General features: G+C 37.1%; 1 protein-coding gene, 1 long non-coding RNA gene and 1 gene segment (V, D, J or C); 2 read left to right on the top strand and 1 right to left on the bottom strand.

The window, feature by feature from the left end:
* Positions 1-10,465, top strand: part of LOC128013747 (uncharacterized) — a 39,197-nt gene extending 28,732 nt beyond the window's left edge. The window contains exons 1-13 of one of the 3 annotated variants that reach the window (XM_052596944.1): positions 6,179-6,452; positions 7,108-7,221; positions 7,306-7,383; positions 7,508-7,585; positions 7,673-7,765; positions 7,983-8,328; positions 8,517-8,569; positions 8,658-8,770; positions 8,867-9,289; positions 9,393-9,497; positions 9,778-9,971; positions 10,252-10,318; positions 10,411-10,465. In XM_052596944.1, the coding sequence (XP_052452904.1) occupies positions 6,283-6,452; positions 7,108-7,221; positions 7,306-7,383; positions 7,508-7,585; positions 7,673-7,765; positions 7,983-8,328; positions 8,517-8,569; positions 8,658-8,676 (951 nt within the window). In that variant the 5' untranslated portion in view covers positions 6,179-6,282 and the 3' untranslated portion in view covers positions 8,677-8,770; positions 8,867-9,289; positions 9,393-9,497; ... (1 more) ...; positions 10,252-10,318; positions 10,411-10,465. Of the gene's footprint in view, positions 1-6,178; positions 6,453-7,107; positions 7,222-7,305; positions 7,384-7,507; positions 7,586-7,672; positions 7,766-7,982; positions 8,329-8,516; positions 8,771-8,866; positions 9,290-9,392; positions 9,498-9,777; positions 9,972-10,251; positions 10,319-10,410 lie in introns of those variants that run through there. The other 2 variants (XM_052596942.1, XM_052596943.1) reach the window with 2 other exon arrangements.
* Positions 1-17,361, top strand: part of LOC128013763 (immunoglobulin lambda constant 7-like) — a 138,750-nt gene that overhangs the window by 68,340 nt on the left and 53,049 nt on the right.
* On the bottom strand, positions 10,734-11,922 carry LOC128013806 (uncharacterized). The gene is made up of 2 exons (XR_008183411.1): positions 11,770-11,922; positions 10,734-11,608 (listed from the first exon to the last, which is right to left on the bottom strand). It is a non-coding gene; the product is annotated as an uncharacterized LOC128013806 (long non-coding RNA).

Raw genomic sequence — 17,361 nt, 5'->3', positions numbered from 1 at the left:
GTAGATGTTCTTACCGCGCGGATGTTTGATATATTTGCTTAGCGGCAAATAGATATTAATAAAAAAAATAATACAAATAATAAAATCAAGAGCAAGATCGCGTAAACTGTTAATACCGGCTATTATAATATCAGCATCAGGTAAGATTACTCACGTTCATTTATGTACTCAGTTACATAATTTTCTAATTACATTTAATAAAAAAAAGGAAAACACGTTAAACTAAAGGAACCACACATTAACATGGTTTTGCTATACTAGCCATTTAGTATTTATTGTGTAATAATACTAAGGCAATCATTCTGAATGAATGCAATGCACGCATACAGAGCGCGTGATCTCTGTGACGCCCAGATGCACAAATCAGACCCTCCCACCTCTGTAATAAACACGGAGATACTAGTCCCGTCCGAATTAGTACATGAAAATCACAGACGTCAGGTGGTAAGAATCGAAACTCAAACGTAGTTTAGAAAACTAGTCCCGTCCGAATAGTGCTTAAGTATGTCAAATTTAATATACTTAAAATGTTTTATCTTCAATACAATTTAAAATACATTAACAACAAAGTACACTTTCAAAAAGTACATTTAAAAAATAATTTGATTACTGATAAATTAGTATACTTATTGTTTGGACTATTAAGTTGAACTTAACTACATCTTTTTTGAAGTATACTTTTAAAAAGTACAAATCAAATACTCTTTAAATAAAGTACAACAAGTAGAAGCATACTTCTTTTATAATTCATGTACTTTATTCATATTTCAAATACACTAAAGTATACTACTTTTTTACCTGGGTTGAATCTGTCCGTACATGTACTTCATTCTCAAATATTTTGATTGAAATTGAGAATATGTGGATTTTAAAAATCTAATTTGATAATGTCATTCATTTCTTAACACAAACAGTATCTAAACTGTTAGAATTTCCACTGAGTGACCGTTAGAGATTTTAAGGTAGCATAGTTATTCATTATTGTGATATTTACAAAGGTTCAGTATTATTTTCCTTTAGAGTGTAACACATTGGTCTCCCAAAGGTGTTGATGTTGGTTGTGATCTGGTGACTGAATGCCATAGCATTGTTTTCAAATGACTTCCATAGCACATTCGTACAGCCACGAGCCAAGTGGTTCACTGAAAACAATTGGGTTGTTTCTCTTCAAAAATATCTATTTTCAATGTCACATTAAAGCATTTTATTACACTACTGTACAGTTATTTATTATTTAAATGATTTAGAACTATTTTATTGAGGTCCACAGTTCTAAAATAAGCTGAGTACTAGGGCTGTACAATTAACCGCAAGCGGTTATGAACGCAATATTTCGTAGCTTGTCAGCGAACTACAGCTCTGTGTATTAAGTGCGGCTCCATTTGAAAGCAGGTGGTGGACATTTACCGCTAATCACAGAACCGGCTTTACTGACGAGACACGCATGACAATCACATGTGATCAATCATGCAGCCCTACTGAGTAAACATTTCTTAATGGCTGTATTGCAGTTTTCATTAAAAAAAAGAAAAGAAAAAAAAGAAACATGAAGTATAAAAAATCCAAACTTGCTGATTTTACATGACCGACTGATCATTAAAATGAGTCACATGCTGTATAGTAATGGCATAATTTCTGCAAGTGTTTTTTTAATATATATGTTATTTAAAAAAATTTTCCCCCAAAGGATGAACACCCAGCAAGAAACGAAGCGGACATCAAGAAGACCTTTTTGAGGATCTGTGTTGTAAAGCATGAATTTGCTGATGCAACAGAAGACCCTGAAGATATGGGCATTGTACTGGAAGATGTAGGTGCTTTCTGGTTTAGGTAATGTAGCTTTGGCTACAGCCATGCTACCTGGACTAATATACTCTTTAAATCTTACTCATTCACAGGAGTTCCATTACACTTTTAAGATGCTCCAAAAATGATTCTGGAACTGGACTTGTGTAAATTGTCTGCCAAAGCACAGGCACTGTTTTATTTTCTTGTAAGCTCATGTTATTGTTGTACTGCATTTTTGCATGGTGAGCAGAGGTGATTAAGTCTCTCAACCTCATTTAATTTGCTCACTCATTTAATCTGACGCTTAAAAAATTAAATAAAAACATAAAATGCTGTTATATTCTCTTGTATGCTCATGTTTTATTTGCATTGTCATTTTTGAACTTTGAAGAAGGCATGCAAGGTTAAATGTACTCAAGTTTTCGATACAGATTTTTATAAAATGTATTGACTTTAACATTCACTTTTTCTTCACAATAGACTATGGGTATACATTAACCTCTTAAGCACAAATGCTATTTTGGGGATTTCCGTTTTTCATTTTCCTTCCTAATTTTGAATGCTTCCCTATTCACATTCAAAAGTGTGAGATGACAAAGTTTGGTATCATTTTAAAGGAAACCCTTTGAAATTACATAAAACACTGTTGAAATTGATAAAAATGACAATATATGCTGTCTTTGTTATAATAAATAGGGAAAAAAACAAGGCGCTTTTTTATTTTATTTGTGTAAACTGAAGTTTGAAATAGTATAGCTCAGGCAATGAAGGGCCTAGTAACTTTAGACCAATTTCATGTTTTTCTAGCACATGTCAGCTAATAGAGGAAAAAAGAAATTTCTTTCTATCTTAATCTATGCAAAAGTTATTCTATTCCAACTGAAGGAAGGAATAATACCATTTTTGTACAAAATTTTAGTCTAAATAAGTATGAAGTCATCTTTTGCACACTTGCAGTATGGAATAATGTGATATCTGTATATTATTTTACAGAAAACACTCAGAAGTTACATAAAAAGCTGCTGTTTGTGACAAATAGTATTATTTATGTTGTTTCACATATGATGAACCATCTCAATACAATGTGCTTTTTTGTGTGTATGTTTTCTGAACAGTCTTTCAAATAGAATTAGGCAATAGCGACATGCATAGAATTATTAAAATATCTGGTCTGTCACAGTCTTAAATAGAATCCACAATTTCCAGCTTAATATCATTTCATTTATGTCTATTCTGCATCATGTAAAGATTAGGAGACCTTGCCTGTCTCAAGCATGTATGATATTTCATATTTATAGCGTGTCTGTTTGTTATTATTCAAAACCAGCGATAAATCCGCGTCCCCGAAGCTTCAACGCGAACTTCGGAGCGTCAACAAACTAATTTATGTTCATCCACCCAGTATACTGTACTGTTTACTGTATATTCACTGAAATGCGGTCAAATATGAAAATTATGAAAATAAACAGATAAGCTTATGGCTAGCGGAGCTTCGAGGCTTCAAAATAAAGAATGAAATGTATAAAAGCAAGTATCACGCGTATACGCTTACCAGATGCGCGTCCTGACCTCTCCACGGCGACGGTGGTCCTCCATAACTTGTATTATGAATATTATTCATTGTTAATCCGGAGATTCTTCCGCGTGTAGTTTCCCCCTCGCGTGGTCTTTGTTTAGAAGCAGCCAAACACTCGATTTCCCTTCGGCCAGCAGTTCTGTGACGTCACCGGACGGAAACAGGACGGGGCAGTAAGTGACCCCCCTGTTGCGGCTATTCGCACCTCTGACTGGTTCAGACGGCTTTTGAGTGACAGCTATTTGGACTAATAGCGCTTCACAAAGAGATCAGATCTGTATAGCAGGAAAAAGGCTTTAGTGCGCATCATATGAGTTAGAGGTCTGGTCAGCGCTCACAGGGCTTTGGACCTCTATTGCGCACTTGTACAGAACGCTTTATATCTCAGCAATGGAAGCACGCAGAAACGTAAAAATGGTCTTGTTTGAAAGAAGAGATTCTAATCTAAAAGATTATATCGAGTATATAGGTATGCGTGGCTGTTTGCGGCTGACTGAAGCGGTGCAAAATGTATAAATAATAAGGTGAGAAATTTTACATCGCGATTCTGTTGAAGATCATTCGATCTGTGATTGTCACACAATAAAATGATCTACATCATCAGATTCCTGAGAATGAGAGCTTTCTTGTGATATATGACTTGACTGTTTTGTGAAAAATATTTTAAATACACATTCTTACGAAAACGTATTCGCAATCGTTAGATGGAAATTTATGGGGGGGGGGAAATATATTTCTTAGCTTAATTTGACTACTTTATGTATCATAAAACCCCAATTAATGGTATTCTTTGTAAAGAAAACACTCTAAGCTTTCAAATGAACCCATTTTTGGGCAAATGCCATATAAGGAAGGATATGCAAATGAGACACAAACACGTGGCATGCTATTTTCGGACCCGGTACCGGGTCTGCAGAGTTTAAGATTAAAAAGGTTTTAATTTAATTGAACACAAGTATTTCACTTCCATTTGGAAGTAACTGTAGAGTCAAGTTAGATAAGTGTAATGCTTTTAATTTTTTCTAGTAGGCAGGACAAAAATGTTTGTAGTTGACATTGCATTGTTAGATATGGAAGACATAATCACATTGAATGTAGTTAACATGACATTATTATATATAGTAGGCATGACAAAATTCTGAGTAGTTAACCCTGACAAAATCTTCTCTATTAGGCATGGCTAAACTTTATCTAGTAGTAATGACCAATTTTCTTTTTGTAATCTTGACTAAAATAATGTAAGTTTATACAACAAGATTACAAAAAAAATGTTTCAAACTAATTAGATTTTGGTTGGAAAATGTAATTAAATTTCGTGGAAAAGTTTAATGAAATTTTTCTTAAGTTCGTTCAGTCACTTTTATTTTGAGTGTAGAATTATTATTATTTTTTGTGATAAAATACAGTACAGCATGGTTCAGTTTAATTTCTTCTGGAACGTTGTGTATGTCTTATAAAATAGATCTAACTAAAGCTATGTGACAAAAATGTATTAAATTCATTTTTTATTGAAAAATTATTTTAGGAATTCTTAAAATTAATGAAAACTGATTTGAACTTAAAACATTTTTAAATACAGTACAGACCAAAAGGACACACCTTCTCATTCAAAGAGTTTTCTTTATTTTCATGACTATGAAAATTGTAGATTCACAATGAAGGTATCAAAACTATGAATTAACACATGTGGAATTATGTATGGAACTATATACATAACAAAAAAGTGTGAAACAACTGAAAATATGTCATATTGCAGGTTCTTCAAAGTAGCCACCTTTTGCTTTGATTACTGCTTTGCACACTCTTGGCATTCTCTTGATGAGCTTCAAGAGGTAGTCACCTGAAATGGTCTTCCAACAGTCTTGAAGGAGTTCCCCGAGAGATGCTTAGCACTTGTTGGCCCTTTTGCCTTCTGTGTGCGGTCCAGCTCACCCCTAAACCATCTCGATTGGGTTCAGGTCCGGTGACTGTGGAGGCCAGGTCATCTGGCGCAGCACCCCATCACTCTCCTTCTTGCTCAAATAGCCCTTGATGCCTTCAGTGTGACTCTACAATTTTCATAGTCATGAAAATAAAGAAAACTCTTTGAATGAGAAGGTGTGTCCAAACTTTTGGTCTGTTCTGTATATATTTTCAAAGATCTTAAAGGGGGGGTTAAATGCTATTTCATGCATACTGAGTTTTTTACACTGTTAAAGAGTTGGATTCCCATGCTAAACATGGACAAAGTTTCAAAAATACCTCTTCCGGTTTGTCACAAGTATCGGAAAGTTTTTTTTCGAGTATGGGTCTGTGTGACGTTAGATGGAGCGGAATTTCCTTATATGGGTCCTAAGGGCACTTCTCCCAGAAGAGCGCGCACTCCCGTATAGCAGAGCAGAGACATTCACTGATCAGAGCGAGAGCGTCGCGGAATGTCACAAAAGACGTGTGTTTTTGGTTGCCAGGGCAAGACAACCCTGCACAGATTACCAAAAAAAAAACAGCATTCAGGACCAGTGGATGGAGTTTATTTTTACAGAGCATCAACGGAGTTGTGCAAGTGTTTTTATTTGTTCCCTGCATTTCGAAGATGCTTGTTTTACAAACAAGGCCCAGTATTTGCACATCGTTTATTTCTTAAAGGAGCTGTATGTAAGAAATCTATTTTGATTAATCATAAAATGGCCCTGATGTGTCACTAGACATTAAGAAATCATGTTTATTTCATATACGTATATCATTGACAACAGTAGTCCGGCCAGGATATTGTCATTTAAAAAGTGGACTTGCAGCCCTCAACTGATGTTGTTGTTGTCATTTTGTGTTTTGGCCTGAAGCTTCTCCCTCCACCTATCTACCGATCACGAAGTCAGTAGTGTTTCGGGATCCGTGTTGCCAGCTTTGCTGTAACTTACTCTAACTCCAGTCGGATAAAAATGTCTGTTACTAAATCAAAAAGATCTCATTATAATTCCGAAATTCGTCGTGACAAAGTCCGAAATAAAACCAGAATTTGTATTGGAGATGCTTTTGAACGATGGAGACGGCTGAAAACAGAGAAGAATTTGAACACAGACGCCAACGTTGCTAATTTTCTCCTGGACAGGTAAGATTAATCTATGCTTGGTTAACTTGTACTTGATGTCGATGGACATTTGATATATTAATGACAGTCGAACAAAGTTAGGCATGTTTGTGCAAAGTAAAATAACTTTAGCTCACATGGACGTATGCTAAGCAATGCATTGCAGGAGCCCGTTTTTCTGTCATTATGCTGAGAAGCTGAGGAAAACAACATTAGCACAAACATTTATGGCAATTTGAAACGTAATTGAGACAGTAGCCTAATGTTACCTCAGTAAAAATGATTCGTCATTTGTTCTTCACGTATATCGTGGACTAAGTTACACATGCTGCAAGTTGACCTGTATGACCATTGCTAATGTAATTTAGTTACTCTAACAATATTTTCTGATGGAACTGAAAACAACCCTGTGATAGCCATTGGTGATATTGAATTTTTCCCGCGTTACAATTGCTGTGGAAAATGTTTTGGTTATTTGTTAGCGTACTTATTACAAAAACTTTAGTACTTGTAAATCGATTTTCTTTTCGTATTGAAAAATAAGGAATTTTTATTTTGTTGTTTATATGTTTTTTGTTTTGTTTTACTATTATCTTTTTTTTTCTCAGATTTTTTTATTGTAATTGCATTTATATGTTAAAAAAAGAAATCAAATCAAAAATGCTTATCTCTTCAGCTATTATGGCCCCAGCACCTCAACACCCAGTAAGAGAAACTTGAAGAAGCACCACCTGACTGCACCATCACTTTCCAGTATTGTATGTGCATCATCTGAAACACTTTCAAATCGGTCAGTAGTCAGTACCACTTTTATTTCTTTTTTTATTTTCATTGCATATTTTAAAACAATTTGGGTCTTAAACAACATTTACAGAGAGGACCTGTCGCCTATTGAGGAAAGACTGGAAGATGATGAGCGCACCATAGATGCCTCTGAGGTTCTGGAGGAAAGGTAGATAAAGCCTCTCAGGCTTCCTAATATGCCAAATGATAAGAAATGTTATAGAAAATGTACTTAAAAAAAAAAAAAAAAAAAAAACAATCCATTGTGACCGCTGTATTGTTTTTGTTTTTAGTCTACAGAACATGAGCATCCAGGATGCTGAAACCCAGGTCATGAATGAGCAGGAGATAAATGATCTAATGAACAGTGTGTAAGTTCCACTGGGTTTTACAGACTGGGGAGTAACAAGATGTTCTGCTTTGTATTAACAAATATCATTTTCTATCACATTTGCCAGAATTGATTGGGGGGACAGTGAAGGTGTTAGTAATGAGGAGATTGGAACAGATGACAGTGAAGATGAGGACTATGTCCCTCGTATTTGTATTCGGTATGTTAACATTGGATCCTCTAAGATTATTCACAATACATTCTCGAACATTGATTCAATGAAATATGTAAACATAAAAATAAAAGATATATATTTTCTGGGACCTGTAGTATCTCAAAGATAACCCCGTCTCTGTATTTGCCATTTTTATTTTATTCATCTGATTGGATATCTATCTGTAAATGATATATACAGTATATATCTTTCATGTCTTTAGGTTGGCTGGAGCATTGCAGGCACCACCATGCATTGACAATCTGCCTGTGATAGATGCCAGTGAGACAGTACATGACATCCTGGATGTAGAGCCTCCATCAGTAACCTTACTAACACTTCAACAACCTGGCTTTCCTGATACACTGGAGGTCATGACTGAAGATGACCTAATCGGGAAACGGGCCTCCATCACTTATGAGGACTGTTTGAGGCAGCTTGCAACATTACTTGTGCTTCCGGTCCAAAAGTGCCCATACACATGTGACGTCAGTAAAATGGAGTGTCAGTGTCGCCCTCCATTTGAAGTTTCCATTACACACAGGGGTACTGCAAGCATCATGGAATGGGTATGTGTTGTAATCATACTACATTGAAAATAAGTGTAGATTGGTGTTGGAGGCAATGTCAATACGTTGACAGTGGTTTTGTGAAACTCAATCAAGCTTCCTGAGTTGTAGTTCCACTTAGTGGAAGCAATTCTATGTTTGTATTTGATAATGCTAAATAGGCTAAGTTGTGTCCCATTTATTGTCAGACCTGCCTTGTTGGCCACACTTTATGGACATGGAGCTCACAGCCCACTTTGAGGTACGGGATGCTAGCAGGGGACTTTATGTTGGCAAGCAACATACTACTCTCCGGAAGCAACTACGCCAAAATCTCGCTTCTGTTCCAGTTCATTTTTCACAATTTAGGACACATACGGTGTAGACACTGTGAAGGAGTTTTGGGAGGAGAGGAGGGCTGAGGCAATAAATCGGCTAAAAGACAGAGATGTGGTAATAGTAGGTAATGTACATTTTTTATTCATTTATGCTACAGTATGTTAATATGTCAATTTTATGTTCTGTGAAAATCATTGATTCTTGTTTACAAATTGAATAGCGGATGGAAGAATGGACAGTCCTGGACATTGCGCCTACTGTACATACACTGCCATGGAGAACGAATTCAGGGAAATCCTCTGTCATCACTGTGGACAAAAGGCAGACTGGGCGAAATTCTGTGATCATGGAGAGAGAGGCATTTGTGCGGACAGTCGACACTCTTTTGAATGAAGTGAAACTAGTAGAGGTCTGCACTGATGCCCATGTCCAGATCTCCGCACTAATGAGGAAGTTGCCACTGAAATTTTGTGTTACTTGTAGAATTACAACAACTTTTTTGGAGGGGTGGGGGGACCATTACTGTACTAATTATGCATATTATTTTTTCAAATAAGACAAAGGAAAGTACAAAGACCTTGGACTGCAGCACAGCTTGGATATGTGGCATGGGGCCAAGAATTTGGCAAAAAGGATCCATGCTGTAAGTTCAGCTATCATTACTATGGCTTGACATGACATTTTCTGCATGGCAATCTACCCTAATTTGAGCGATGTAATCATGATAACTGTTATGTCTATTCCAGGCTTCACAGGTCAAGGGTCAGTCCAGTTTGAGCAGTTGGCTAAAAGACATTCTCAACCACTTTTGGTGGTGCTGCAAAACAGCAGAGTCTTACCAAGAGTTCCTTGTAAGTTGATATGGTTTGAAAAAAAGTTGTCATCTAAAAATAATATGCAAAACTAACATGCAGACTTATTAGACATACCTTGCTGGCAAAGAGAATAAGTTAGGATGGTTCATTGATGTTGGATATTTGTTGATTCAGTAGCTAACCAGACATGTCATTGTGGTAAATAATGTGACCCACTTAGATTAAAGTACTTACAAACAGAATCATAATTAATAATGAATTATGGACAATATGCATGCTTTTGTTTCTGTACATTATATTTCTATATTATTTCTAGGAGCTGTGGCTTGGTCTCCTTCATCATGTGACAAATGAACACAGGTGGGTGCTGGGAAGCTGCCAGCATGCAGACGTAGAATCTGGTGGAACTCAACAGTGGCTTGAGCGAGGATCCATGGCACATGAGGCCCTGAAGAGCATCGTTAGAAACAAGCGGTGGCTTAATGAGGTCCACAAATATCTCAATTTTAGGTAATATTTTGAGTATATACACATACTGTGGATAGAAAGTTATTTTCAAAATCCCACTAAATGTCTCTTCTCACACACTGCTGATCTGGAGTCCTTCCAGAACCATATTTTAATGTACGCTAGCAAGCGCACAGCATTTAGCCCTCCTGTCTTTGAGGCCAGGATGCTCCTTGCAGCAATGGACTATAATTACCACAAGGACCACCCAGAGTTGTGTAAATCTGATGGAAGCAAACAGGAAGTGACTTGCTCACATCTACATGCTATTGTTTTATACCAGATTACAACACCGTGTAAAGAATACTCCACCGAAAAATGAAAATTCTATCATCATATACACCATGAGGGTGAGTTCGGTTGAGTATCCCTTTAAACACTACAAAAAATGTCCCTTGGAATGTAAATGTCTTCTTCCCTCCCCTTTTTGCTTTCAGTACAGGTACAGGGGGCTGTACAAGAAGAATGCTCGCAGGTATATGCTATACACTCTGAAGTGTCTGAACTCTGGCTACATCCCAGAACTGCAAGCTATGATCCTTCAGAAGTGATTAGCTGGTAAGGGGATGCCCAGACGGAGGACACTACGACCTGTTGACCCCAGAAGGTACGGCCCACTTCCCCCTGTGCCGGCACCAACCATTGAGGAACTCCTGCACACCCAAGTCAGGAGAGGTCTTGGTAGGTTGAATCCCAATTTATTTATTTTGCACCTTGGGCTACATGCCACACACCAAGTCAGATGTCATGCATAACACTTCCAAGTTTGAAATAAACTAACTTCAGGTTTTATTTTGCTCTCCTCAGTGTCAACATTCCAGACTAAAGACCTGTGAAGCCCAGTTTCCAGAGCCTCACAACCCTGACCATCTTCATGGCCATGTAAACTTTTGTGTCACAAGCTGCTTATCAAAAATTTCAGTCTAAAAGTTTAAACAGTACAGAGTCTAGTTTTCTATTTATACTGTGTAACATTTATCATTATACCGTTTTATATACTGTTTCTCTTCATTGTAAAAAGCATAGTATTGTTATTCTAAATAAACTTTTTTTATTGAAAAAATGAGGAAGGCTTTTTACAAACAAACAAACCAAAAAACAGATCAAATCAAAAAACAATTTGTTAAACCATATATACAACAATAAATAACTTGAATTTAACTGTTCACGTTAGAATGGTATCAAATGGTGGGTACAAAGCCAGTGTACTGGCCTTGGGGGTCAGGGTATTTGTCCCTTATTTTCCATATACAGAGGCTGGGAATAACACGACGGTTACCCAGACCCAGTGACCGATGCTGCCAAAAGATGTATTGACGATAAGCAGCATACCTAAATTGTCTGTTATCATCTCCTGGCTCTATAACTTCAGCTACCGCCAACTTATCATCTCTGTAATCTCTGTGAATACGCAAATAACCATCTTCCAGACAATACAGATCAAAATGTGCCAATTTGCTGATGCAGTAGTCCCTTTCAGCGTCTGTGGCCATTTCCCTGCAGTTCCCAAAGGTGCACCATGGAAGAGCAGCGTTAGGTGGGGTTGTGCTGTCCAATGGAGGAAGTGCATCAAAAACTAATCCAGGATTCCGGGAGAAGACCTGGGTTGCTAGTGCTCGTAGCCTCACTTCACTCATGCCCTGAATGAGTGCCAAAGTAAACAAACCATAATAGAAAATGTGTTATTTACATTTGATTAAAAATAACAAAGATGCTAACATTGATTCAAATGGTGACTACTTATCACAAGACATAATTTTACTAAAGTCTATCAATTGTGTAGCATATTCTGGAAACAAACGTCTGTCCGGACCCTTCGGTCAATTTGGATCATCTGAACTCTGTTCTCTTCCTCTGCATCTCTGCCTCCTCTCCCTCTCCTTCCTCTGCTGCCAACTCCAGTACTTGGACCTGCATTATCTCCTCTTCCACCTCTCTGACCTCTTCCACCCCTCTGGCCTCTTCCACCCCTCTGGCCTCTTCCACTTCTATGGCCTCTGTCACCTGGTGCAGGGCCCACACTCTCTCCTTTTCCCCCTGAAACATCTGCACTCTCTCTTCCAGCTCTCTAGCCTCTTCCACCTGGTCCATCTCCTCCCTCTAAATTCTCTCCTTCTCTCTGCTCTGTGTCTACTGGACCAAGACCTGCACGTTCTACTCTTGTCCCTCTCCCTTTTGCTCTTCTTTTCCTTTGTCTGCGCCTCCTCTCGCCTTCCCAGCTCTCATCAGCCTCACTTAGGAAAGCGGGCACCTCATAACTGAGGTCTAAATCAGGCTGCAACAAGTGAGAGCAGTACAAGTGCTAACTCAAAATAAACATTATCAACTTTTAGGCTATGTACTATGTTAGTGATGGTTTGGAAGCACTACAGTAGGTACAATTCCAAGGAAAAATTACTTTTTCTAATATCCATAACACTAATGAAAAGCACAGTGTAGCCTATGATGTGAAAAATTTGGGCCATTTGGAATGTTTTGTAGCCAACTTGTTTTTCATGCAAGTTCTACAGCCAAAAATAATAGAATGTCATTTAGCGTTATGGACGTGTGCTGCAGGGTAAGTAAAAAAAATACAGCTGGCCACTTTCACTTATAGCGTCAGCTAAATGAATAGCTGTATCTTTGATATTGGTTACACAGTGACAGGCTTGTGCTTGTACTTACATTAATGACAGATAAATAACGTTACAAGTTAGACTAACAGTTACCGTTCTGTCTGTCACATACGAGCATAAACCTTTACGATTATACTGTCACATACGAGCATAAATCTTTACGATTATATTTAACTAATGACAATTAGTAAATTTTTTAAATACATAATCGTCACCTGCCATTGGAAGCTCGATGAAGCAGCCTACGTTTCTGCTGAATCCTGCAGCTCATCTGGCAACCTCGGGGGAGGGGGAGGGGCTACACCGCTCTGCAGTATTTTTATAGTGATTGCAGTACCAGTTTAGGCCACAATCCTACATACGGCTCCTTAAAAAAAAAAAAATGCATCCATTATTTCATTATTACATAATGATTTAATTTCTATAGGCTATATATATATTTTTTTTAAATAGAGTCGGCTCTTCAGATATGCGAGCCAGCTCCCGTCGTTCACCTACAAGAGCCGGCTCTTAGAGTCGGATCATTCGCGAACGACCCATCACTACCTGAAATGGTCTTCCAACAGTCTTGAAGGAGTTCCCCGAGAGTTGCTTAGCACTTGTTGGCTCTTTTGCCTTCAGTCTACGGTCCAGCTCACCCCTAAACCATCTGGATTGGGTTCAGGTCCGGTGACTGTGGAGGCCAGGTCATCTGGCGCAGCACCCCATCACTCTCCTTCTTGGTCAAACAGCCCTTGATTGATTTGATTTTGAAGAATTTATTTCACACATTTCATCATTTTTAAAGACAAAATTAACAATAGTTACAGAAAGGTTAATGTGTGTAAAAAGGGGAAACCCCAAAGAAGCTACTAAAAGCTTTTAGGAGGGGGCCCAATAACACCATACAACATATAACATACAAGAACAAAAAACTCAATCCATAAACACAAATAAATATAAATACAACAAGACAAACACTACAGCAAATAAACGATCCCAGCACAAATGTAACACTTTCAAAATTATCAAAAAGTATATGTTTTTCCTTAAGATTTTTCATGAAAATGGAGACAGAATGCATCAATTTAAGGTTTTCCTCAAGCTCGTTCCAAATCTGCAGACCTCTACAGACAGCACTCAGGCTCGTACATTTCAATCGTCTTATTTTACCAGTAATTAAATGTTTTTCCCTTGTGTGATATGTATGCTGGGGTCTGCTAATTGGGACAAGTTCACACAACCTGTAATTTAACTTATGAACAACCTGGAATATCATACAGGCATTATGAAAAGTATTTTATTCGGTAAGTCTTAATAGACCAAGGCGATAAAACAAGGGACGTGAAGAGGTATTTGGCTCAGACCACGTTAATACCCATATAATTTTTTTCTGTAAAGACTGTATTTTTTTCAGGTAGCTAGTAAAAGTGTTACACCATATGACATTGCAATAGTTTATATGAGATTCAAACAAGGTTTTATATAAGATGACAATGCTGACTGTGGGAGAAATTTTCTTATTTTGAAAAAGAATCAAACGTATTTTGATAATTTTTTTATTAATTGTCAATTGTCAATGTTCCTTGATACTTACATACTGCTGTGTACCAAACAAATAACTTCTGAACCAGCTAAGGGCTAATCCTCTATCTCCATAATGGTGTAATTTATTCAATAAGATGTCAAAATCAATAGTTTCAAACGCCTTAGATAAATCTAAAAAAATACCAATACCGCTATCGCCTTTATCAATGGCATCATTGATCTTGTCGATCAGATCGAGTACCGCCATGCATGTGGCTCTGTTTTTTCTAAAACCATATTGAGAAGAAGCAATAATATTTAATTTATCAAGGTAGCCATATAGCCTATTGTACACTACTCTCTCTAAAACCTTAGAAATTGTGGGCAAGATTGATATTGGACGATAATTGCACATATCATTTTTATCCCCAGATTTAAACACTGGTATCATTCTGGCAATTTTTGTCCTTTTTGGTACAATTCCAACAAGCAGAGAGAGATTAATACAATAAGTCAATGGCTCCATGATATTAAATGCTATGGCTCTCAGAATTTTACCACAAATTTCATCCTCACCAGCAGTGTCCGAACTTCGTAAATTTCTAATTATTTTATAGACTTCATCACAATTAGTTGGTTTCATAAAAAAAGAATGTGCATAAGAGCCCCGTAAATAATGGTCGAAAGTGATACCCTGCGGTTGAACTATTTTGTTAGAGAGTTTTTCCCCAATAGAGTTAAAGTAATTATTAAAATTATTTGCTAAATTAATGTCATGCGTATATTTGTTATCCAGATTTGAGGGTAAGCCCACAACATTAGGAAGCACAACATTGTTTTTGCTCTTGTTAAGGACTTAATTTAGCACTTTCCAGGACTTCTTAGAGTCACCCTGTGATGCTTTTATGAGATATGTATAGTGGTTATTTTTACTTTTCCTTATTATATTAGTGAGTTTATTCCTGTAACTAGTATATATATCCTTGTTCATAACACTTGGGCATTTTAAGAAACGTTTATAAAGCTTATTTTTATGGGTGATAGATTTTAAAATACCCTTTGTGAGCCAGGGGTTGAGACCAGTCGCGCAATGTCCGGCGTTCTTTTCAGGGATAGTACAACAAATAGAGTTTGTAATTTCATTTATCAAGTTGTCATAAGCAGTATCAGGATTGTTGCAATATCTAGAAACAATACAATCGGAAAATGGTCAGTAATGTCAGATAACACTACTCCAGATTCTAATCTAGTATTTCGAATGTTTGTGATGATATTGTCAATAACTGACCTAGTGGAGGGCGTTATTCTGGTAAATTGATTTATGGTACAAAAAAAAGAAAATGAATGCAAGTTATTTACAAAGTCTCTTTTTACAACGTCATCTTTGGATACATCAATATTGAAGTCCCCAATTATGACACAATCTTTGTTTTTTTTTGTTTATGGAGAATAATATGTCCTCCAATTTACCCTCGAAAACATCAAGGTCAGAGTCAGGGGGACGATAAATCACTCTACTATGACTTTTTTTGCATTAGTGAGATTTATCTCCACAAAAAGTGAATCAGAATGATTGTCATCTAAGACAATGTCATCACAAACATTAATTTGACATCTGGAGTGAACATATAAACAAACACCACCACCGGTACGGCCAAGCCTATTTTTATTAATGGGCTTATATCCATCTAGGTTAAGAATATCTATTGATGCCTTCAGTGTGACTCATAGTCATGAAAATAAAGAAAACTCTTTGAATGAGAAGGTGTGTCCAAAGTTTTGGTCTGTACTGTATATATTTTCAAAGATATTAACACACATATTGTAACTAATTCTTATGAAATAGCTGTTTCTTGCAGCACAGTTTGGTAAGATTTTCTGGTTTTACACTTTTCAAAACTTTACCATGATGCTTTCAACAGCTACAGTACTTTTAATTAGGTATTAATCTTGTTTTTACATCATTTATTTGTTTCCTAAGCTACTTGCTGTGAGCAGAGAGGTAAAGGCCAATCACTATCAATGTGTTATAATATAAATATAAATATTAATAATATAATATAAATGCTGATGTGTTGAGACGATGTGTTCTCTGATTGTCAGGCATCATTTCTCCTGCAGTGAGTGTGAAGAGATTTCCACAAAGATCAGCAAAACTGATGTGAGAGACAAACTCAAGCTTCTCTTCAGACTGGAGCCGGAGCTGAAGGTGTTTGGGAACATCAGGTCTCAGGACAGCAGTGCTGGAGTCCTGCAGAAGGACGGTCTGAACATCTGGAGCAGCAGCCTGACTCTCTCGTGATGAGAAGTGAGGAGAGATCATTGTTCAGAGCAGATCCACTCACTCTCTCCTCTGGATTCTCACTGATGTCTCACATCGAGACCAACAGCACATGAGAGACTCCAATCATTCTCCACACTGAGCTTTACTCTCTCTCATCTGACATCTGCTCTGCTTTCACCAACAACAGCAGAAAAGAGTGCATGTGTGCTTTTACACAGCTGTATCATGAAGCTTCTGTGAGGACGCTGAACATCTGCTGATGGAGCTGCTCTATTCTGAGAGGAACACAATCACTCAAATATGAGTTTGACTGTTTGACTCTTTATTCTCTGAAATGAGTCAGTTGTGTGGGAAAATCCTCAAAGAGCCTCTTACTCCAGGTACATCGAGAAAACCACCAATAGTGCCAGAAGGAACACTTTTCAGTCCTACATTGAAACATGTGTCCAATAGTGGTTTGTGTGTTTGAGTTCAAAAATACCACATGCTGTACACAAAGAAAAAAAAAAATATATATATATGTTTGTGTCACCTTCTTGTGATATGGCAAATGACTAAGATGTAGTAACCAAATTGTAATATTATCATTACATGTTTTAAGTTATTGGCATATGTCAAAACATATCATAATAATAAAAATAAATAACATATAAAAAATATGTTTTTTATATAATGTATCTCCTCAAGTCTGCTATTACATGGTCCATACTTTCCGTGCACTGATTTGAAGAGCCTATAATGACACACCAAGAACTGTTTAAAGGTGCCATCTGTAATGTTTGGCAAAAAAAATCAAGTCATACTCCACATTCCATACCAGATGGGGGCAGTATGCCTCAATAAAGTGAATTGGTCTACTCTAGAGTAACAAACGAGAAACGGCATAGTCTCTATGCTCCGCCCCTACTTTCACAACAACACTAGTCATAGCCGAATCCTAACTGTGCGTTCACACCGCCTGGCGTCTAGAGCGTCAAAAATCGCTCTT

Source organism: Carassius gibelio, chromosome B25 (genome assembly GCF_023724105.1).
Source record: "Carassius gibelio isolate Cgi1373 ecotype wild population from Czech Republic chromosome B25, carGib1.2-hapl.c, whole genome shotgun sequence".
Taxonomy (NCBI): Eukaryota; Metazoa; Chordata; class Actinopteri; order Cypriniformes; family Cyprinidae; genus Carassius; species Carassius gibelio.
The sequence above is the reverse complement of the archived record's forward strand: the minus strand, read 5'-3'. Positions and strand labels throughout refer to the sequence as shown.